Source organism: Adiantum capillus-veneris, chromosome 17 (assembly GCF_014529385.1).
Source record: "Adiantum capillus-veneris isolate H3 chromosome 17, ASM1452938v2, whole genome shotgun sequence".
NCBI classification, from domain to species: Eukaryota; Viridiplantae; Streptophyta; class Polypodiopsida; order Polypodiales; family Pteridaceae; genus Adiantum; species Adiantum capillus-veneris.
In genome coordinates this window covers 31,039,448-31,063,897 of record NC_140947.1, presented here as the reverse complement: position 1 = coordinate 31,063,897, position 24,450 = coordinate 31,039,448, and the positions used below count along the sequence as shown (strand labels likewise).

Sequence of the window (24,450 nt, the reverse complement as noted above, 5' to 3'; positions counted from 1 at the left end):
CTACACTAGTGACCACTTCAGTGACTTGGGGGGATCAGTGGGCATCCTGGCAGGGACATTCTTCTCGGACCATGCACCAGTGATCCTCACAGTGGCAGACAGGCAGAGGAGTGGGAGCACGATGCTTCGCATCCCAGAGCGGGTCTTGTTGGACTCAGCACTCAAAGAGAGGGTAGAGGCTCTCTGGACAGAGGGCATGGACAGCCATGCTCGTCCTGCAGACAGAGTGGCCTTAGGCCTAGCTCAGCTTCGCCACTTTTTTCTCCAAGAGTCTCTGGCTCGACGGGCTGCAGCGAGAGAGGAGGAGGAGCGTCTCAGACGAGGCATTGCTTCACTACAGAGGATGTAGGAGAAGCATCCAGATAGTCCATGGTTGGAGGAGCAGTTACAGCAGGCTCAACAGGAGCTTGCTTACACAGAGGAGAGGCGTCATGAGTTTGCCTTTCAACGACAGGCATCTCAGTGGACTCAGGTGGGTGACAGAGTGATAGGTGCTTTTTTTGAGACAGTGGGACCTCGGCACTCGCATGCCAAGGTCAATCAATTGAGGAGACCCGATGGGTCAGTTGTTTGTGAGCCCGAGGATATGCGTGCAGTTGCTACTCACTTTTACCGTGAGTTACTGTCGGGTGAGGCCCAGTTAGAGCGGCAGGATGCATGCAAGGAGCAGGTTTGGGCACAAATGCCTTGTCTTGTGACCGAGGAGATGCGCAAAGAGGCTAGAGATGCCTCTTCAGCTTGAGGAGCTGCACATAGCTCTTAGGGCCCTCCCTCGTGGTAGCTGTCCAGATGAGGATGGGCTGACTCCCAGCTTCTTGTTGGAGTACTAGGACCTGCTTGGCCCAGATCTTTGTAGTGCCTTTCAGTACATTCTGCACATAGGAGTGATGCCGGATAGCATGAGTGAGGGCCTGATTTACCTCATTCCAAAGGAGGGTGGCTCCTTGGATGAGATTCGACAGTGGCACCCCATCACCATCCTCAACTTAGCCTACAAAATTCTTGCCAAGGCTCTGAGTTTGAGGATTCAGCCACTTTTGGAGAGCCTTATACATGGGACTCAGACAGGTTTTGTCAAGGAACGCAGTATCCTTGACAACATCTTCACTTTCTGGGAGGCTTCTGCCCTGGCACGGCTCCATGGGGAGGACCTTGTGATTCTTCTTCTCGATTTTGAGAAGGCATACGACAGAGTTGACTGGGAATTTCTAGAGGGCACTCTACGCAAGATGGGCTTCTCAGATGCTTGGATCAGAGGGGTGTCAGCTTTGTATAGACAGGCTCACAGTCAGGTGCTTTTGGCAAGAGGTAGAGGTGAGCGCTTCATGCTCACACGATCGGTCAAACAGGGTTGTCCTCTTGCCCCCTTTCTCTTTCTGTTCTATGCAGAGGCGATGAGTAGATTTTTGGTGTCACAGCAGGTTGGTCTGAGGGGCTTAGCACTCCCTATTCGAGGAGATGAGCTTTTGGACGCTGAGTTTGCCGACGACTCAACCTTGTACTTAAGGACCAGGAGGCCAATCTACACAGATGTGAGCAGGCTTTGGAGACCTTCTGTTGTGCATCGGGCGCACTGATCAACTGGAGAAAGACAGTGGCTTTCTCGGTTGGCAATGCTCCTGTGCCAGATTGGATGCCAGGAGAGGGTTTCAGGTGGATTCCCCCAGGGACTGCAGTTCGGTACTTGGGTTGTCAGGTTGGTTTGGACTTGTCCCCCGAGCAGCAGATTGCTCCTCTTCTCCTGTCCATCAGGAGAAAGCTGTTACATTGGAGCTCAGCACGACTTTCGCTGGCTAGTAGAGTAGTAGTTGCCAACCAGGTGTTGTTGGCGACTATGTGGTACATCACTTCTTACTGGATCTTCTCGAGTTCTTGTATCAGCCAGGTAGAGAAGCTGATCAGGAACTTCCTTTGGTCAGGTCGTGACACTCAGATTGCCCGAGCCAAGGTGGCTTGGTCGGTCATCACACTTCCTTGTTCTCAGGGAGGGCTTGGGATCATTGATCCAGCACAGCAGAGCAGAGCCCTTCTTGGGAAGTTCGTCGTCAGAGGACTTCTTCCAGGCGAGGAGCCCTGGAAGGAGTTCTTGCTGCAGAGGCTTCGTGCCAGGGTGCCTCAGTCAGGAGGCCCTTGGCAACCTTCGACCAGATGGATCTTTACAGAGTAGCGTCGAGTTGGTTTGAGCAGGAGACTGGAGGACCGCTTCGCTGTGAGTTTGCTTCGATCTTGGGAGCTCTTACGGCGTGGCCTAGAGCAGAGACAGTCGACGTGCACGGAGGAGCGCCTACGTCAGCCCCTCGTCTGGAACCCCATGGTTAGCACTCAGAGAGGCCACTTGGTTGGGAATCGGCCTCATGTTTCTTGGGGTCCCATGGCAACAGGTCCAGCGCGCTCTCTAGGTGACTGGCTAGAGTTCACAGGTTTGTCAGAGGAGGTGCAGGGTTTCCAGCTACAGGGCATGAGAGGGGTGCAAAGCATGTGTCAGGACATCTCAGAGTCAGTTCCAGCTGACTGGCTCACGCCTCTCGAGCCAGTGGCACCCCGGTGGATGGGAGCCTTCACACGACTGGAGGTTCTCATTTCAGTCAGGGCCTGCTCAGAGACTGTCCCAGCCCTGTTCTTCGAGCTTCAGGGTGGGGGACGATTACAGCGAGTTGCAGTAGAGGCCCCGCAGGTAGCAGAGTGTTGTTTCCAGAGGATCCGAGTTGTGGGCATATGTGGGAGGACTTGCGTCATAGACCCTGACCCAGTAGCTCTTGAGACTGGACACTGGAGGCTATGGGCTTGGGAGTGTTGTCCACTGGCACAAGTACAGTGGGATCCTGGTGAGTGGCTATGGAGGGACCCCTTCTCTTCTGCAGACCGCCCACGAGTCCCCTTCTTTCAATACACTTCGTCTTGGACGTCATATACTTGCAACACAGAGAGAGGCCCGCCCCGCTGCAACACGTCATTGGCAGGAGGAGGGCCTCACAGTCGAGTTCTTGGCAGCCTTTTGGCAGAGGCTGTCGGACTCCAGACAGCCGAGGTGCGTCACTTTGTTTCAGTGGTTGGTTGCACACAGAGCCACAGCAGTAGGGAGTTGGCTTGTGCATTGTGGTCTCTCGGCCGCATGTGCAGCCTGTGACCAGTTGGTGGAGAGTCAGCGTCATTGTCTTTGGGACTATCCCTCGGCCCAGCAGGTGTGGCTAAGAGTTCTTCGGCTGATGCCTGCTCTCTCCACGGCTCGACAGTACACTTGGGGGGCAGCGGCCTGGTCCACACTCACGGGCCCGGCACTTCAGTTTGAGCTATCTTCCACCAACAGGATGATAGTGATGCAGGGGGGGCGACCTACACTCCAGCTTGCTACAGAGCTTACTCCACAGGAGTGGTGCAGTGAGAGAGAGGAGTGTTGGGAGCTCATCAGTGGCCTGACGCTTTGGTTCATCCGGCGGGCCCGCTGTTTCCGCATCTTTGAGGCTCGCCCTGTGCCACCAGCAGAGACTGTTCGTGACTTTTGGCTAGAGCTGATCCATACTCTCAGAGGACAGCTTGAGGGACTACAGGGTAGCTCCGACCGCATGCGGGAGCGCCGCGAGGCTTTCCTTCAACTCTGGCGCCCTCGGCCTTTCTACACCATAGTCCAGGGGGTGCTCAGATGGCACTACTGTCCACCTGTGTGGCTCTTCCCTCCTCCCATCTCTTGATTTAGCCTCATTGTATATATGTTGTTTTTCCATTGGGGGAGTCTCCCCATCATGCTTCTTGTAGCCCTCTCTTGCAGAGGTGGATGTAGCCCTATGGGCAGTTTTCATTAACTAATAGAAGGATCTTTTTCTCCGAAAAAAAAAAATGAGCATGTATGTGTCGTACATGTGTCGACAGGTGTTGAATACATCAGTGTTGACTGTGAGCAGGTACGACATAGATGAAAACGAGGACGTTTGAGATTTCAAGAGGGGGGTATGTCACCAGCGTGTGACTACTATCTATCCTTTTTGTTGATTTCTTTCTTATTATTTATTTACTTTCACTTTTTGGAAACACCCCTCGGGAAATCTAACTGCCTTGCATTGCATAGCTAGTGTGGAACTGATCAGAGGAGTCCAAGCCTGAGGGCAAGAGAGCACTAAGGTTGGACAAGGACTATGGTTAGCCAAAGTGGGGTCATTGACTAGCCAAAGTGGAATCCTTTGCTACAGAGGCTACATTCCAATTCTCGGTGTCGCTGCAGTGTACAAAGGGGGTCAGATGACCTAGAGAGATACAATGGCAGCATCTCCTAAAATTTAGGGAACTGCTATTTTGGGACCTGAAAATGTGTTTGCGTCATTACCTCCGGAATGACAAGGGAAACATTTTAGTACTCTGCCGTGAAGTCAACTGGGCAACCGGTTGGGAGATTTTTAGGCGGCAACCCCGAAACGGGAAATAGGCTGTAAATGTGCCAAGTGGCACATTTTTGTGCACTTTCCTCATGCATGAAGAGGGGGCGCTGATTTTAGAGAGGAGAGGGGCTCATTTTCAGGCTATCACAGGTTGAGAGCTTCAATGGAGTGCTTGCTTACCTCTTATGTACAGTGCGGTGCCAGGAGTGATGCCCTGCATGCACGCTACGCACTACCCTCTCTCCCCCCTATGGCAGTATGTTATGCCCCACTACTGGGCTTTTCATTTGACCAATGTACAGTTGTGTGGGTTCATGCACGATTGCCGAGGCAAGAGCCTCTTGCACAGGTACTGGATTAGCTAGCGGCTAATCCCCCGCAGGTACAGGTGATTCGGAGAGGTTTCACGTGCGAAATCTCGTTCAATTCAAAGGGCAAGTAGCCCTACAGGTGCGGGAGCTCGAGGACTTGCTACGGATGCGACCGGCACGCAAAACGGAGCCTGAAACAGTGAATTACAGCCCGAAACGGTCCCTAATACCCCCAGGAGGTTCGGGGACGCGAGGGGGCCGCTGTTGAAGTGATCTGGCGCATTTTCGGGGCTGAAAACAGAGAATTCAGCGTGCTGCAGATTCTCGCCAGGTTTTGCAAAGTGCCCGTATGCGTCGGGAAAGTCATTCAATGCGTGGGAATACTGACTGTGAAGGGTCCTAGTACAGTTATGTTGCCGAAATCGGGCCGGAACAGTTCAAATTGAGCCAAGCTTGTGCGGGGCAGCTTGTAGGGAACCACAGAGTTTATTCCCTCTTTTAAACAATAAAGAAATATAGAAAGGGGCACCTAAGTTAGGGGCCAATCTGGTGTCGGTCTACTCATAGAGGTGCAATCTAGCAGCCTGTATCCCTCTCCCCTTTGTTGTGTCTTGAAAGTACAGGTAAAGTGGGCGACAAATTAAATGGGTGAAAGCAAATAAGGTTTAAGTCTAAAGTCTACCGCCTTTTTTTGAAAGTACAAGCCGGTTTCACTTGGCATCTGAAATTTCCAATGGATGTAGCAGGCCAGCTTTCTTAAGGCGCTCTGCCTTATTGATCTAACATTGAGCGCATGTCTTCACATAGCTCTCTATATAAGAGCGCATCCTTGGCCAATAGAAATATCGCTTGACCAAAGCTAAAGTTCTCTGGATGCGTGGGTGTCCCCCAGCGCTAGGAACATCGTGGTAATCAAACAAAATCCTTTGTTGAACCTCATCGATTTCCGGCACGCAGACTTTTCCATTTTTGAATAGTAGTCCACCTCTAATAGAATATTGTCGTTGTCCCGTCTCTCCAGCATGACTCACTTGGGTCGCCGGACCACCCAAGCATATACACGAGTCATGCCCCGCTTTGACCTTGTTCCATATCTTGCCAAAATAGCTATCGGAATGACATAGCCCTCGGAGAGAGAGAGAGAGAGAGAGAGAGAGAGAGAGAGAGAGAGAGAGAGAGAGAGAGAAATCCATCGGAATTTCATCCATAGACAAGGCATTAATCTCAGGAATTGTGCTGAGTGCATCGGCAACTCGATTGTTGGATCCTTTTCTATAACAGATCTCAAAGTCGAACTCTTGCATAAGTTCACCCATCTAGCCTTCCGGCCTTTGAGATCACCCTGATCACAGACATAGCACAAAGAGTGATGATATGTCCATGCAACAAACGTAGAGCGATACAAGTAGTGTCGCCATTTCCTCAAGGCATGGCCTACAACGTAAAGCTCCTTCTCATACGTTGGATAACGCATCTCAACGTCCGAAAGTTTTTTACTTTCAAACGCAACACGACGTCCATCCTGGTATAACGCCGCACCAAATGGCATAATCGCTAGCATCCGTTTCAACCAAAAACAGTTTGGTAGGACCCACAATGTGCAATATTGGCGCAGTAGTCACCAAGTGCTTTAGTGTCCGAAAGCTCTCGTTGAGACGCTCATTCTAAAGAACAAGGGGATTAACTTTATGGTGAGGACCTGAAGTCTTCGGTCCTTTCACCCCTCCTTTTAGAAGTTACATGAGCAGGGCAACAACTTTAGAGTAATCCTTGATAAACTTGCGAAAAAATCCAGTAAAGCCTAAAAAGGACGTTACTTAGCGCACATTCTCCAGAATGGGCCAATTTCGCACTTTATCTAACTTTTCAGGGTCGACGCGAATTACATCGCGAGTAATGATGTGACCCAAATACAGAAGCTCCTTCGTGAAAAATTCCCACTTAGAAGCCTTAGCATAAAGCTTCTCAATTCTCAATACTTCGAGAACAGCACGTACATGCGCTAAATGCTCAAACAAACTTCGGCTGTAGATCAAGATGTCATCGAAAAGTACAACAACGAAATTGCCTAGAAATGGTCTCAGTAGACCATTCATCATTTGCTAAAATGTAGCTGGAGCATTGGTCAAACCAAAAGGCAAGACCAAAAACTCATAGTGACCATAAACCCGTTTTAGGGAGAATCTTCCACTTTCATCCGTATCTGGTCATAGCCTGATCGCAAGTCTATCTTCGTAAAATACAACGCTCCATGGAGCCGATCTATTAGATTGTCCATGCGTGGGAGTGGATACTTATTCTTGACAGTGAGCTTATTCAACCCCTTGTAATCCACACAGAAGCACATAGTGTTATCCTTCTTTCCAAAAAGTAACGTTGGCGCTCTCCATGGGGATTTACTTGGTCGAACACAGCTCCTTTCGAGATAATTTTTTAGCGGCCATTGAATCTCGTCCTCCTCGGTTTTACTAAACTGATAGGTTTGCTTTGAGAAGGGCTGACTACCAGCCACCAACTCAATGCCATGATGTACTCCTCTCGAAGGCGGCAAGCCAGGAGGTAGATCATCACGTAAAACATCTTTGAAATCAGTCATGATTTCTCGGATTAGGCTGGATTTGTCGGAATCCCCGAGTTCAATAGAAGAACTTGAAACATTTTTACGAAATTCAATGACAGAAGTATCAAGCACCAATGAATCAAACCAAGCAAATGGTACACATTGATAGAATTCGACATCAAAAGACTTTGTATCTTTATACATTTCCAAAGCAGTAACAATTGGTATTGCAAAACTATTCTTTACAGAAATGTGATTACAAAGCGACACAAATACATGAGGCATGTCTTGTTTACAAAAACAAGAGAGTGATGTACATAGTCTATATACAATGAGTCTTGTTTAACATAAAACCATGGAATTCCTAAAATAATATCTGCTCTATCCAGGTGTATGATATGGAAATCCAGGTTCTCTTTGTAATTAGCTAGCTCGAGCGACAAATTTGGATGGCTAGGACCATGCTTGAGCATCGAGATCTGCCTAAGTCCTTGTGAGCTGAGGCAATTGCGACGGCTGTCCACACCCTCAACAGATCTCCAACCTCTTCGGTTCCAAAGATGACACCATTTGAAGCCTATTTTGGTAAGAAGCCCGACGTCTCCCATTTCAGAATTTTTGGGAGCGATGCCTATGTCCACGTAGCAAGGAGCAAAGGGGGAAGTTTGACCCCAAGACCCACAGCATGATCTTTGTCGGCTACAACTCTCTTTCAGCGGGATATAGACTTTATGATCCAAAGAAGAAGGAGATTGTTCTCAGCCGTGATGTAGTCTTCAATGAGACCTTACCTTCAGAGGGGGTTCCCGCTCCCAAGCCTTCCACGATGACTCCCGATCTTCCGATTCTTGGAGCCCTAGATTTTGACTTGCCCTATGATGAGCCCTCTTCTCCTACCCCTACCACAGAGGAGGATGTACCCATTCCCGAAGATACAGTTGACAGTGGATCTCATCACAGTGCCGATGTAGAGACGGATTTTCCAGTGGCTCCCCCCGAGGGGAGCAAGCCCGACAAGCTACCGAAGTGGTTATTGGAGACCTTGCGAAATTCAGCAATCTCAGATTTTCCACCTGATTGGTGAGATTCTGGTACCTCACGATGCTCTCATCGACTTTGACTTGCCGAGGTAGATGACCCATTACTACAGGTGAACTATGCATTGATGTCTTCAGTACTCCATGATAGAGTTCCTCTTACAGTTGAAGAGGCACTTTCACTACCTCAATGGAAGTTGGCCATGCAGAAAGAGATTGATTCCATCAAGAAGAACAACACAAGGGTGTTCGTTCTGCAGCCTCCCAAGTGGAAAGTGAATAAGGTCAAGTGGGTCTACAAAACCAAGTATAAAGCTGATGGTTCTCTGGACAAGCACAAGGAGAGACTTGTTGCCAAAGGCTTTTCCCAGAAACCCGATGTAGACTACGAGGAGACCTTCGCACCGGCCGCACGGATGGCGACTATTCGGAATGTTTTTGCTCTTGCTGCCCTTCACGGGTGGCCGGTTTTTCAGATGGATATGGTTTCGGCATTCCTCCATGGTGATCTAGAGGAGGAGGTTTACGTGGAGCAACCTCCAGGATTCGAGGATCCAGAGTTTCTAGATATGGTCTATAGGTTGCTTAAGGCTCTCTATGGCCTAAGGCAATCGCCTAGAGAGTGGTACCGGAAGATTGATTCCTTTTTCCTACGACACTCCTTCCAGAGATCTTCTGTTGATCCAGCATTTCATTTCATTTCATTTCACTACGCGAGCAGGACTCTCTCTGAGCGCGAGGGTGAAGGGCTCTCTGGAGGGCTGCTGAGCAGGGAAGGTCCACTGGCACAGAGGGCGCGCAGTGCGGAAGTGCCAAGCAGCGCGTAGTTGGGTAACTTCTCTCTCTTGCGTGTAGGCAACAGGTCACGTAGATGGGCGACGCACACTGGCAGCAGGTTGCGTAGGCTGGTAGCTCGCAGCAAGGGCGCAGAGACTAGGTTTCGCACGCAGATCTCTACGTGTAGAAAGACTTTCTACGCATAGAAAGTCCTGTCCTACGCGCGCCCCGGCACCCGTCCTTTTTTGCATTTATCTACGCGTAGAAAGTCCTCATACCTCCTACGTTAGAGTTTAAAGACTTTTAAGTTTTAAGTTAAACTTTTAAGTTTTGCCCTATTCTCAGTCCCTCACCCTAGCACCCTAGTACCCTACCCCACATTTGTGGCTCTGGTTCGATGGATCTGCCTACCAAAGGGGAAGGGCCAGGTGTAGATAGCTACACCACCCCAAAAAAAACAACAGCTACATTTAAACGGAGAAACGGAGATACTGTACTATCACCAGGATCCTTACGAGTTGAGAAAACCTCTAGGACACATGATGAGCTAATGATGGAGAAGGTCCACGTGATGCTCAAATCAGAGCTATACTATATGAGGGATGACATCATGAAGGAAATGCACGCGATCGCTGAGAGCTACAGGAACTCCGTGTATGGAGACATGATGAGAGAACTAAGGAGAGAGATCCGGGGGATACAGAATGAGGAAATTCAGATCTTGAAAACGGAATTACGAAACCTAATCAAGCCCGAAGTAAATGTAACAGAATGCGTTATGCAAAAGAAACTCGATGAGGCAGTAGCAAGTTTTTAAGCATGGAGAACAAATATGGAAAAGCACATGGGGGAAAAAGATGCAATAATCGAGGAGCTAAAAGGAGAACTTGCGGCTTGCAAATCTGCAACTAAGGAGAAGGGAGACGACCAACCTTCGGTGCTGAAGGAGCTCGAGGACATGAAGGATCATATGAAAGCTCTACAGGAAGGAGATGAACAGAAATCGAAAACCGCATCTTCATGGGCGGAACGTCTTTTTAAGACACAAGAAAAGGTTGATGAAGCAGAGAAATGGATTGAGGATGCGAAGAAAGGGAAGGCCCAGATGCCCGAGACCACACCTACCTCCACCATTATTAATATGAACATTGAGGAAGAGTAGAAAAGGAAGAATCGAGCTCTGCATGTGCGGGTCACAAGAGTCAAAGACAAAGAGAATATAGATGAAGAAGTGAAGGAACTGCTACAACACATGGGCATCACAGAGCCTACTCACACAAGTGCATGGAGAGTGGGCAAGAAAGGAATCGATGAGAAGGGAAACGTAAAGGATAGGGCACTTATTCTTCGCTTCCCGAATATAGAAATAAGGAAAGAATTTCTAAAGAAGAGGCCAACTCTTAAGAAAACCGGTATTTTCTTGGGAGATGACCTTACATTGGCACAAGTGGCACACATGCAAGAGTTGATGCCAGAGATCAGGGCAGCAAGAGAAAAGGGGAAAATCGCCTTTTATAGAGGAGGGAAAGTAGTGGTTCTGGAAAAGCGCTCATCATGACGGTGCGAGACCTATGGGGCGACGCTCCGGATAGCGGTGTGGAATTGTAATGGATCATATAGGCTAGATGTAGGTTCCTTTGAAGACAGCTTTAGGGACCGAGACATAGTTTTCTACCTAGAGACACACAAGATACCGGGACAGCTTATGCCACATGTGAAGGGTTATTTATGGGAAACAGCTGGTCGACCAAACAAGAGATCTCTACGGGGTAACCGGGGTTTAGGAGGAGTAGCATTCTTATTTACAGAGGAGCTGAAACCACTACTACAGATTATCAGGAAAGATGAGCAAGCAAGGTATATGTGGGTCAGAATGAGAGCCGAGACAGGTAGATTTCTATATATTGTTATATGCTATGTCACGAGGACGTGGCAACTGCTAACCTTAGTTGTTGGTTTCTTTCCAATGACTTGTTTAATTTTTGAGACCCTCTTTTTGAAGTTGCAAATGGTCGGATATTGTATGGCCAATGTGAACGGTAGTTTCACCTGCAGACAAAAAGTTGGGCATTGGAACTCGTAAAGTAAAAGGATGTCTAGGCTCAGTTCAAGATCATGTAGGTCCCCCCGTCGCACTTAGCAAGTTGGTGGATACTAGGAAGTGAACTCAATAAAGGCATAAAGTCAAGGTGGGATCACCAACAGAAAGTATCCGATAGTTGGGCCACATTGCACTTTTGGATGCGGTCCCAATGAGGATAGATGGTCAGATGACCAGTGGGAGCCCAACGGAAGCATCTCCTAAAAATTAGGGAACTGCTATTTTGGGCCATGAAATGTGTTCGCGTCATTACCTTCATTACCTTCGGAATGACAAGGGGAACATTTTATTACCCTGCTGTAAAGTCAACTAATGCACCAGTTGAGAGATTTTTAAGCAGGAAGCCCAATGCGGGGAAATTGCATGTATGAGTGCCAAGTGGCACTTCTCGGTCAATCTACCAAGTTTAGGAGAAGAGAATCCGTAATTGACTTTCTTGAGCAGTTTTGGAGGCTGATAATTGTGATTCAGCCATTTCTCTCCATTTTTGAGCTTCCCGACTTTACCTAAGACTACGGAGCTCATTTTCAACATTGGAAGGCATCAGATGCATGTTTACAGGGCTGTTTTGTTGCCTTTTCAGCGATACGTAGGTTTTGGCAGCCATGGAAATCTTCCCCTTTTTGCATCTATTTGTTCACAGATGCATTACAGGTTAAGGCAGAAGAGGGGGCGCTCGATTTATGCTTGGGGGATGCTTCATTGAGAACCTGTCATCACAGGTTAAGAGCTATGGAGTGCTTTCTTTCCCTCCCATGTACAGTGTGGTGCTAGGAGTGATACCCTGCACGCTACACACTGTCCTCTCTCCCCTACGTGCAGTTATGTGATGCCCCACAAGAGGGCTCTTCATTTGACTGATGTACAACTGTGTGGGTTCATGCTTTTGTGCTAAGGCAGAGCCTCCTTGAGCAGGAACAAGGGTAGCTAGCTGCTACTCCAAAGCAGGCACTTGTGAGGGTCATAACCTCACCTTATAGGTGCGTTTTCAGCGCTGTGTATGCGCTGTAAATTGACTGTTTTTCAGCCATATGGACGCCAAAACCATTGGGAATAGTGCCCCTCTGGCAGAGGACAGTTAGGGGACTGTTCGGGGCTGAAAACAGGGCAAAAACCAGTAAATACAGCGAGCTGAATTTACTGTTTTTGGGCAGGAATCAGAGGGTTTATGCCAGTGGAAGTGAGTTCCAACAGGGGAATTGATTTTGCGCAAGTTTTGGGGCTGTTATGCTGCCGAAATTTGGCCAAATCAGGTAGTATCTAGTGTGATACAGGTAAAGGATTCCCAGGACTCTACTTTCTAATTTACCCTTTCAAAGAATAAAGAAATACCGAAAGGGGCGCCAATCTTGGAGCCTACAGGTTGTCGGCGTCTGCTCGGAGCATTCTAGCTTCCGAGCCGTGTGTGTGCTTAAGTGTTAATTCCCGTCGCAGGTTCTTTTTGCAAAGTGCTATGTGCGTGTGTATAAAGTAAAGAATTTCGGGTGAAAGCCAACGCCTACCGCCCCCCCTACGGTCCGGTTTTATGCTACTTCCCTCCAAGTACATCAGTCTACTCCTCACCTAAAAGACAGTCCCCTTTCTCCATATTGAATAATGACATATGGGAGTTCTCTAGAGATGGTGACATCGTTCTCTTAGGAGACTTTAATGCAAGAACGGCCAACTCTCATGCAGTATTCTATGATACTTCTGAGGAAATGCTCAGAGAAGTGGATTTATCACAAAGGGGGCTTACTTGAAACTCACAGGATAAAGAACACACTGAATATGGGAGACATCTCATGGAGATGGCAACTACACATGGTTTGGCCATACTTAATGGTCCAAAGAATTTCCCTTTATCTGGGGGATTCACATGCTTCCCGCACAAGCATGGGGCCAGTACAGTGGATTATGTCATGACTTCACCAAGGTTTATTTCTAGTATCGAGGACTTTAAAGTGCGACCCAGACCGGTTGGGATTGCAGTGGATCATGCTCTCTTGACCTTATCAATCTCCTTCCAATACAATGCCTCTCAAGTACAAAGGAAGAAGACACACACAAGATATACTTTCACGCCAAAGACTGATTCAGTCTATGTGGAAAAGATCTATAATAGGATGTGGGCAACCGAGCCAGTATATACTGTAGAGGAGATTACTTCTCAGTTAACAGAGATACTACATGGAGCAGCACAAGAGGCATACCCACATACTCAACCTGATCAGAAGAGAGGATCTGGGAACATGCCTCAAAACAGTTGGTATGACGAGGAATGCAGAGAGACGAGAACCTAGGTCCAGAAAGAGCTTACACTTGGGATCATCACATATAAGCAGTCTCGGATTGCTCTTCGGCGTATAGTACGTCGCAAGAAAAGGGCATTTTTAGCCAAATTGGAGAAGGATTTATATCAGCTCTTCTTGACTCAAGACTCACATGAGGCCTGGCGTTTATTTAACGAGCACTCACCGCCTCTGACAATTACTTCTCCTGAGATTTGGGGTCAATATGTAACATCATTATATATGGTATCTGGACAGCCTCCATTACCAGATCCGCTAGAGCCATGCCCTGCTACTAGTACTTTCTTTACTACGGAAATGGTGAAAAAAGCCATTGATAAGATGAAGACAAGAAGAGCATATGATCATGATGGTTTAGTAGCAGAACATCTGATCCATGCCAGGGATCTACCTTCAGAAGTCCCTACTCGTTTGTTTAATCGGGTCATGTGTGAAGGATTACCTGAATCTTGGAAATTATCTACTATCGTACCTATTTTCAAGTCAAGGGATCCTATGATACCCGGGAACTACCCTACCATTATGGTAGATCACACATTGACCCGGCTGTACGCATCCATTCTTAAACGAAAATTGAGTAGATGTGCAGAGAATGAGGGCATAAGGTCAACAGGACAAGCTGGATTCAGGAGGGGTTATTCCACTTTAGATCATATTCTTACGCTCAGAGCCATTATTGAGGAAGGAAGAGCAAGTGGGAGAAGGATGTATTGTTGCTTTGTGGATTTTCGGAAAGCTTTTGATACAGTACCAAGGGCCAGATTGATGCGCAGGATGCAAGAGTTAGGGGTCCCCAAAGAGATTATTTGGGGGATCATGGCCTTATCGGGTCAGTAACTGGTTATGTACGTACTCCAGAAGGGGATTCCGACATTATTCATTCCACCGCTGGAGTAAAGCAGGGATGCCCATTGTCCCCTACTTTATTTGGTATGTACATAGATGAGGTATCAGATTACATTGATAGAGAGAGTGACAGAGGTGCTCAACTTGCAGGGTCATGGATCCCTTTGTTGTTGTATGCAGATGATATTGTATTGACAGCAGAATCACCATATGGAATGCAGAGGCAGCTAGATGCATTACATAAATTCGCGGAGGACAATGGACTGTCGGTAAACTTGGGTAAAACCAAAGTTATGGTGTTTAAAACCACACCGCAGTGGGTTAAGAGATCGGCACCTACATTTGCATATGGCCAGGATACAGGAGAGTACACAGATGCATACACATACCTTGGTGTGGTATTTGCAGGACGGAAGTTTACTCTTAAGAAAGCAGTGGATGCTAGATTGTCCAGAGCCTCTGCGGCCTTGGGAGGGTTGGAGAGGATGTGTTCACAAGTGCAGTTTCAGGAACCACGAACAAAACTTTGGCTCTTTGATACTGTGGTGGCTTCGGCTATGCTTTATGGGGTCCAGATTTGGGGACCATGTGTGGATCAGGATAATTGGAAGTCAATGGAGAGTTTCCCGAATGATTAGAGCCAAGGCCTCCGTACCACACGCGATTACCCGAGCGGAACTAGCGGCCCCTCCGATAGAAATTGAAGCTCTTACCAGATCAGTATCCTTTATACATGGTTTGTGGGATACAAATAATTGCCGATATACTAGACTGGCCCTCGAATCCTCTCGACAATTAGCAATGAAAGGGGATACATCATGCTGGTATGCGCAACTGTCCTCGTCGTTTCAGAGACACGGGTTCAGTATGGAAAGATTACCCCCCTTCCAATACTCTCCTGAGGCTCCATCACTGGCAATTACATGAACGGAGATTAATAAAATCATCCGTCGGGATCTTATACAGTTGGATACTAAGAGGACATGGGTAGACCCTACACAAGAATTGGGCACGCAGATGGCCGACTACAAAGAAAACCTCCTACAGTTATCTGTAGATGGATTTGTGATTCGCCCGAGCTACATGGATACCCACCTGTCTCATGGTTTGAGATGTGCTATTGGTCAGATTCGTACATCCTCACACCACCTGGAAATTGAATTTGGCAGATTTAGGGGAATCCCACCTAAGAGCAGAATTTGCAAGTTATGCGGAATGGAGCCGGAGACAGAATTACACTACATATGCCATTGCACAGTATACTATGAGATACGTGGGCGTTTCCATTGCCTATTTAAAGAAGGCTTTGGACCTCTAGATAGAATCATGCAATACCAAGATCAAAGATGCTTAGGCTTGTACCTACTGGAACTACATCGGCACAGGGATAATCTAATGAGAAGACAAAGAGCACTACAGCCTCAGAGGCAGATCACAGATTTCTTCGGATCGAGAGAAGCTAGAGTGGAAGGAGAAGCAAGAGGCCAGCAGCCAGCACAAAGGAGTACCCACATTCATACCAAAGGCACCCTCATTGACAGGGCGATTGAGCTTAGGAAATCGAGACGACCACAACCGAGATGCAGAAGCACACTTCACCGGAGGAGACTACAACAAAGGATTAGAAGCATTCTAGCCAGACACCCAGAATGCTCCTAAGAAGTTTATTTAATACTTTGTATTTAGTTTTTCACATTTATTTTCACACCTTTCACACTTAGTACTTTAGTACTAAGGTACCCAGACATTGTAACAAATTCACCACTTTTGTATCAGTTTGGTCTCATAGGTCATTCTGGCCTTTTGAAGACGTTAATATAACATTCATTTCATTTCATCTCTCTCTCTCTCTCTCTCTCTCTCTCTCTCTCTCTCTCTCTCTCTCTCTCTCTCTCTCTCTCTCTCTCTCTCAAAAGAACTCACAGCCTTGATGGGGATTCATGAGCCGACACACACAAGGGCATGGAGAGTGGGCAACATAAAGAAAAATGGAGGCAGTGGAGAAACCTCAAAAGAAAGAGCACTCATCCTCCGTTTTCCCTCCATGGAAGCAAAGAAGTCATTCTTGAAGAAAAGACCAACTCTTAAAGAGACTGGCATCTTTCTCGGGGATGATCTCACCCTCTCGCACATCGCTCATATGCAGGAAGTAATGTCGGAGATTAGAGCGGCAAGGGGAAAAGGCAAGATCGCGTTTTACCGAGACGGAAAAGTGGTAATACTTGAGCGACGCTCCACATGACGGTGCGAGACTTATGGGACCACACTCAAAGTAGCTGCCTAGAACTACAATGGATCTATGCGTCGTGATGTGGGTGCTTTTGAGGACAGCTTTACTGGAAGAGACATCATCTTCTACTCTGAGACACACCAGGCCCCTGGGCAATCCATGCCTCACATCAGTGGATACATGTGGGAGACAACCTACAGACAGAAGACACGCTCAGAGCACAGAGGGCGGGGCTCGGGAGGAGTGGCAGTGTTATTTAGAGAGGATCTGCAACCACTGATACATATAGCCCGCAGGGACGACCAGGCTAGGTACATGTGGGTGAGACTGAAAGCAGAGACACGCAGATACCTCTATCTAGCTATTTGTTACTTCCCCCCGAGTACATCAGTTTATGCACCACCCAGAGGACAGTCCCCTTTCTCTATTTTGGATGATGACATATAGGAGTTCTCTAGGGACGGTGACATTATCATCCTCGGGGACTTCAATGCTAGGATTGCCCATCACCAGGCAGTGTTTTATGATACTTCAGAGGAGATGCTAAGAGAGATAGATGTGGCAGAGACGGGCCTTTCCAGACTATCACACGATATGGAATATACTGAGTATGGGCGACACCTGATAGACATGGGCACTGCACATGGATTGGCCATCTTGAACGGCCTACAGAGATTTCCTGCTGCGGGAGGTTTTACATGCTTCCCACACAGACATGGAGCCAGCACGGTGGACTATATTATGGCACAACCGAATCTCATCTCTAGTATCCAAGATCTCACAGTTGGGCCCAGACCGGTCGGAGTGGCAGTGGATCATGCTCTGGTGTCAATGACCATCTCCTTCCAGTTCAGTGTAGCACACAGGCCACGAGTAGCAGCCCCTACTCGCTACACATTCACAAGGGAGACAAACTCTGTATACATGGACGGAATCTACAGACGCCTATGCACTGAGAACCCGGGGCGACCTCTGGAGGAGCTAACTACTATACTGACACAGACATTCGTGAGGCAACAGTAGAAGCATACCCACACACCCAGCCTGAGCAGAGCCACCGATCTGGGAGCATGCCTCAGAACAGCTGGTACGATGAGGATTGCCACCAGACTAGAGCCAGACTTTAGAGGGAGGTGATGTTGGGGGACGTCACTCACAGACAGTCACAGATGGACTTCCGACGCCTGGTGCGGCGGAAGAAGAGGGCTTTTTTGGCTCGACTCGAGCAGGATCTATATCAGCTATTCTTGAGTCACGACTCGCGTGAGGCGTGGGGGCTCTTTCATGAGCAGTCCCCCCCCCCCCCCCCCCCCCCTGCTATTTCCTCCACAGAGACCTGGGGTCAGTACGCATCATCTTTGTACACAGTACCTGAACAGCCGCCCCTCCCCAACCCCCCCGACCCATGCCCACACACGTGTCTTTTTCACCGTTGAGATGGTGAAGAAAGCTATTGACAGGATGAAGACTCGGAGAGCATATGATCATGAGGGCCTAGTCACTGAGCATTTCATGCATACCAAAGACTTACTAGCAGAGCTTCTAGCAGTTATGTTTAACCGTGCCATGTGTGAGGGCCTACCGGACACTTGGAGCCTATCTACGATCGTACCTATCTTTAAATCAGGAGACCCCATGGAGCCTGGGAATTATCGCACTATTATGATTGGGCACACACTGGCAAGATTGTATGCATCCATTCTTGAGCAACAGCTGAGTAGATGGGCAGAGAGGGAAGGACTGCGTGCAACTGGGCAGGCAGGGTTCAGGAGAGGCTTCTCTACTCTTGACCACATCTTGACACTCAGGGCCATCATCGAGGAAGGCAGATCTCATGGGAGACGGATCTACTGTAGCTTTGTGGACTTCCACAAAGCTTTTGACACAGTACCCATAGCTAGATTGATGCGCAAATTACAGGAAATGGGAGTACCCACAGAGCTCATTTGGGGGATCATGGCATTATACAGATCAGTAGTAGGGCATGTACGCACCCCGGAGGGACTCTCAATACCGGTTCACTCCACTATTAGGGTGAAGCAGGGCTGCCCGCTCTCTCCTACTCTTTTCGGTATGTATGTGGATGAGGTTTCTGACTACATTGACTGGGGCGAGGATAAAGGTGCACAGTTGGCAGGGACATGGATTCCACTTCTGTTATATGCGGACGATATTGTGTTGATCTCCGAATCCCCAGAGGGAATGCAACACCAATTGGATTCTTTGCATACGTTTTCCCACGAAAGTGGTTTGTCTATCAACCTTGGTAAAACCAAGGTTATGGTGTTTAATACCACCCCATAGTGGATCAGGAGATCAGCACCTACATTCACATATGGCCAGGAGACTGTGGAGTACACAGACGCTTACACTTACCTTGGAGTGGTTTTTACTGGACCCACATTCTCACTCAGAAGAGCAGCAGAGACCAGACTGACTAGAGCCCACGCAGCATTGGGTAGATTGGAGAGGATGTGCTCGCACGTTCAGTTTCAGGAACCCCGGACGAAGCTCTGGCTCTTTGACACCTTGGTGGCCTCAGCATTGCTCTATGGGGCTGAGATATGGGGACCTTCATTGGATCACCACGGGAGACCGGGTCGCACAGACGGATGGGGGAACATGGAGAAACCTCTCGTCTCTATGATCTCGCGGCTCATTAGAGCCAAGGCATCAGTACCACGGGCCATTATCCGAGCAGAGCTAGCGGCCCCCCCACTAGTGGTAGAGGCGCTCACTAGATCAGTCTCCTTCATAAACCGCACATGGGAACTTCCCAGAGACAGATATGCTCACATAGCACTTGAGTCCTCTTGACAGTTAGCCATAGAAGGAGATACAACATCCTGGTATGGGGAGATGACATCATGGTTTCAGGCGCATGGGTTCAGCATAGACAGGCTGCCACCATTCCAGTACTCATTGGATGCACCATCTCTCATTCTTACACAGTCGGAGATCACCAAGCTCATCCGCCAAGACCTGACCCAGCTAGACACCAGGAGGACATGGATACAACCAGCACAAGAACTGGGCACGAAGATGGCTTTCTACAGAGACCACCTTCTCCAGCTTACGGAAGATGGTTTTGTGACAAGACCCAGATACATGGATACCCACCTGTCTCATGGGATACGGTGTGCTATTGGCCAGTTACGCACATCGTCTCACCAGCTACGGATTGAAACTGGGAGATACAGCGGAGTACCAACAGAGGCCAGGACATGCCCCTTGTGTGACATGGAACCTGAGACAGAGTTGCATTATACATGCCGCTGCCCCGTCTACTACGAGATACGAGGCCGCTTCCATTGCTTGTTCAGAGAGGGTTTTGGACCACTCTCAAGAGTAATGGGATACGAAGATCAAAGATGCCTGGGTTTGTTCTTGCTCGAGCTGCGCAGACACAGAGAAAGCCTGATGAATGGCGAGGCTAACCAGTCTCAAAGACGGATTACAGACTTCTTCAGAGCAGACATGGGACAGCCGCAAGAGCCACTCCCACAGCAAAGCTCCCCCCGTCTCACACCAGAGGCACATTGATTGACCGAGCGATTGAACTAGGGAAATCCAGGCGCCCACGACTGCGAAGGACTACACAGCATCGACGGAGGCTACGTCAAAAGATTCAGAGCACGCTGGCCAGGCATGCAGGACGCCCGGTCAGACTACTAACCATGGAGGAAATTGATGAGATTCGCCAACGACCGATGCTAGATCTTTTGTGATTCAGCTATCCCAACTAGCCGCCCATTTTTGCTTAGTTTTCGGCTTAGCTCACATCGACCAATCTAGAATCCCATAATATATATCTTTGTTTTGTACTGTTGTTAGGTTATTTTGTTACTCTGACTTTGTATCAGATCCACCACCTTGTAACTTTCTGGTCTCATAGGTCACTATGGCCTTTTGAAGACGTTAATATAACATTTCATTTCATTTCATTTCTCTCTCTCTCTCTCTCTCTCTCTCTCTCTCTCTCTCTCTCTCTCTCTCAAAATGTCATGAGGTCAAAGATGGAGCTCTACAGGAACCACTTTCTACACCTCTCGAAGGATGGCTTCATTATTAGAGCAAAATACATGGACATCCACCTTTCCCACACCATGCAAGCTTCCACTGGACAGATTCGCACCTCTTCACAGAGAGTGCTGATAGAGACAGGCAGATGGACAGCCACGCCAGTGGAGGACAAGATCTGTGACCTTTGCAGCCGAGAGCCGGAGAAAGAGAAGCACTACATATGCAGATGCACAATGTCAATAGCTCTTTTCTTGCTCACCTATTCAGCAGGGCTCTAGCCAAGGGGGTCTACCTGTGCTATTGGACGATGCAGACCATTGTATTGATCCACAAAGCAGGACATATTGCTCGATCAGAGAAATACAGGAATATTCTAACTGGTCATATTTTGGTCAAACCATATGGAGTAAATGCTTAATGCAGAGCTGAGTTTGTATGCTGCGCAAGAGGGCCTGCAAGCACCAAGACAGGCAGGCTTCAAGAAAGCCTTCTCTACTGGTGACCATGTTTTCCCTTTGAGATGTTTGATTGATCACGCCATCTGAGACGACCTCCAAAGGATAACTAACTAGTGGACTGAGAATCGGAATCCCCAGTTGTAGGCACAATGGCCATTGGCATCTGTTTTTCTTTTTATTTTTTTTGGGGGGCGGGGGGGGGGTTTGTTGGGGGTTTAGTCAATAAAAAATGATCAGCATATGCAGCTCGGTACTAGTTCCTCTCTTAAAATCCCCCCAATCACTCTTTAACAAATAGTAATCTGATGCCCTTGCATGTTTGTAAAATTCGGGAAGTAAAACTGAGGCAAAAATAACCAAATGCACGTTGCCTGTACGTAAATCTTAAGTAGCTTAAAAGGGCATTCATTATTAGCGAACAAAACTTAGAATATTACTCTGCATCACCTGCATGCATTTCAATCAGCTCTGAGAAGTTGTAAGCCACTTTTGGGGAAATCAGAAACATCAGATTCAGTATCTGGATTGAGGAACAGAATCAGTGTCTACCACAGCAAAATATTGCACCCCATAGGATGCAAGGCAGAAGGGATAACAAAAGCTATACCCAATAATAGAAAAACGCTGCATGCTGACCAAAGAATCGGTCACGCCACTCTAGGTCACCTCCGAGGGACTCCATAATTTTCAAATGATGCATCTCGTTCCACTCCTGGACATCACATAATGTTTTAGAATGTTCCTCAAGTGAAAGGTATTGGGAGAAGGCTATTGAATTGAGACATGTCATACCTCAGCAAAGTGAACTTTGCGGACTTCTGCACCCACGCGCCACCTGTGCATAAAAGGAAAGATGAGACAGTGTACACTCAACCACTCCCAATATCTGACTAGAATAACTTACCATCCTAGGGTCTCATAGAGATGTAACATTGAGATGTATCTGTGAAACCTTGTTAGGAAAAACTTTAAAACAGCAGATATAAATACTGGTGGTGACTGTGTTAAGATCACCCTAGCACTCTCCAAACCTGAACCTTTTTCTATGAACACGTTTGTAAGGAGAAACACAAGAACAGAAACACTAAGCCAGGTGTAGCATTGAAGGCTCTTCTAACTTCACATGTCAGAAGGACTACAGTGCTCAAAGTGAAAGCAAAATGAAGAACTCGTGTCAAGAATCAAAAAGAAGAATTTGAAAGGATACGAGAAGTATGGCATACGCGCAACAGTCTCTAGAAACCAGAACCTTTGAATGGGCCTGTTCTCAAAGATTACATCTAGCATCTGCAAGAGCAAACAAATACATGCCAGTTATCTTCTGTCTATTAAGAGTAAACCTTCAACACACTCACAAACTCACAAAGAGAAAAGACACTCCTGTCTGCCCTTAAAGTTTATACTTCTCTTTACCCCTTTCTTTGCTGCCTTAATATAGTTCAGGCCTTCGTAATATTCAAACAAAAGGGTGGTAGACAACGGCCTGCAGCTTCTCACGTTGGTGCTTTGTCAGCTGACTGGCAGGAAACTGATATTGACATGATATTGTACACAGAAACACAATTTCTGAGTGTCACAAGTCAACACGATCTAAGAAAGAGTTACACTTCTCACAATGTAGTACAATTAACCAGACAGTTCACATCTTAATGAGGAGCGCACTGGGTTCCTTTGAGCCTTGACAAAGACTGAACCACATATCCTGAGTTTCTATGGTGCATAGAATAAGGAGATAATGCTGAGATGCAGTCAGAGAAGGTAGGGTCACATATAGGCACCACCAAACTGCTGTGAAGAGGAAAACCACTTGGGAAATGTCAAAAAGTCGACGATGCAAAAACATAGAGCAATGGGGAGAATACACGCGTGAGAGAGAGAGATGAAAAAATGAAATAAAATATTATATTAAACGTCTTCAAAAGGGCAAAATGACCTATGAGACCAAACTGGTACAATCTTGGTGGATCTAATACAATGTCTGGGTACAAAAATAAAATGAAGTAAAGTGAAAAACTAAAATCTTAACTGCTAGATGCGAACTAAGCAACTAGCTGGAACTGTGTGGGATATGAGTCGGGGAGGGGGGGGGGGGGGGGGGGGGGGGGGGGGGGGGGGGGGGGAGTAGTGACTGGGGACTAATACAACACAATGTGGGTGTGCGTGTGGGAATATAATGGGTGAGAGCTGATACAAAGGCTGATACAAGATGATCGGGATGTACAATCCTCAAAAGAGCTAAATCATAGGAGATCCATCATTGGTCGCTGGAGCCTGGCAGATCTCATCAATGATTCAATCTCCTCCACGGTCAATAGTCTGACTGGGCGTCGTGCATGTCGGGCTAAAGTGATCCGAATCCTCTGATGCAGCCTCCGTCGATGTTGTGTAGTCCTCCGTAGTCGTGGGCATCTAGATCTCCCTAGCTCAGTAGCTCGATCAACCAACATGCCTCTGGTATGAGAAGAATGTGATCTTTGTTGTGGTAGCTGCACCTCTGGCTGCCCAGTGTCCACTCTAAACAAGTCTGTGATCCGTCTCTGAGACTAGCTAGCCTCTCCTCTCATCAAGCTCTCTCTGTGTCTGTGCAGCTCGAGCAAAAACAGACCCAGACATCTCTAGTCCTCATACCCCGGGACTCTAGAGAGTGGTCCGAAGCCCTCTCTGAACAGGCAGTGAAAGCGGCCTCGTATCTCATAATAAACTGGGTAGTGGCATGTGTAGTGCAATTCTGTCTCAGGCTCTATGTGACATAGGGGACATGTTCTGGCCCTACTCGTACTCCGCTGTATCTACTAGTCTCGATCTGAAGCTGGTGTGAAGATGTGTGTATCTGGCCAATAGCACATCATATCCCATGAGTGTGTCGTATCTGGGCCTCGTCACAAAACCATACTCAGTAAGCTGGAGAAGATGCGCTCTATAGAAATCCATCTACGTGCCCAACTCCTAAGCCGGTTGTATCCAAGTCCTCCAAGTATCTAGTTGAATCCGGTCTTGGAGGATGAACCTGGTGATCTCGGGCTGTGTAAGAGTCTGAGAGGGTACATCCAATGAGTACTAGAAGGGGGGCAATCTGTCCATGCTGAACCCATGTACCTGAAACCATGATGTCATCTCCCCATACCAGTATGTTATGTCTCCCTGCAAAGCTAACTGTTGAGAGGACTCAAGTGCTAGGCGGGCATATCTGTCTCTTGGGAGGTCCCACAAGCAGTGTAAAAAGGAGACTGATCTGGTAAGCGCCTCAACCACTAGTGGGGGGCGGCTAGCTCTACTCGAATAATGTCATGTGGTACTGAAGCCTTGGCTCTAATAAGCCGCGAGATCATAGAGACTAGAGGCTTCTCCATGTCTCCCCATCCGTCAGTGCAACCCAACCTCCCGTGATGGTCCAATGAAGGCCCCCATATCTGAACTCCATAGAGCAATGGAAGCCACCAAAGTGT

At 47.8% G+C, this 24,450-nt stretch overlaps 1 protein-coding gene across 1 annotated transcript in view; it reads right to left on the bottom strand.

The window, feature by feature from the left end:
- LOC147437011 (uncharacterized) overlaps nt 1-24,450 on the bottom strand; it is a 121,955-nt gene that overhangs the window by 72,726 nt on the left and 24,779 nt on the right. The window contains exons 5-9 of the mRNA XM_086486420.1: nt 22,212-22,291; nt 21,909-21,947; nt 21,797-21,839; nt 21,612-21,716; nt 21,452-21,524 (exon numbers count right to left, since the gene is read on the bottom strand). Coding sequence (XP_086342546.1) covers nt 21,452-21,524; nt 21,612-21,716; nt 21,797-21,839; nt 21,909-21,947; nt 22,212-22,291 — 340 coding nt within the window. The remainder of the gene's footprint in view (nt 1-21,451; nt 21,525-21,611; nt 21,717-21,796; nt 21,840-21,908; nt 21,948-22,211; nt 22,292-24,450) is intronic.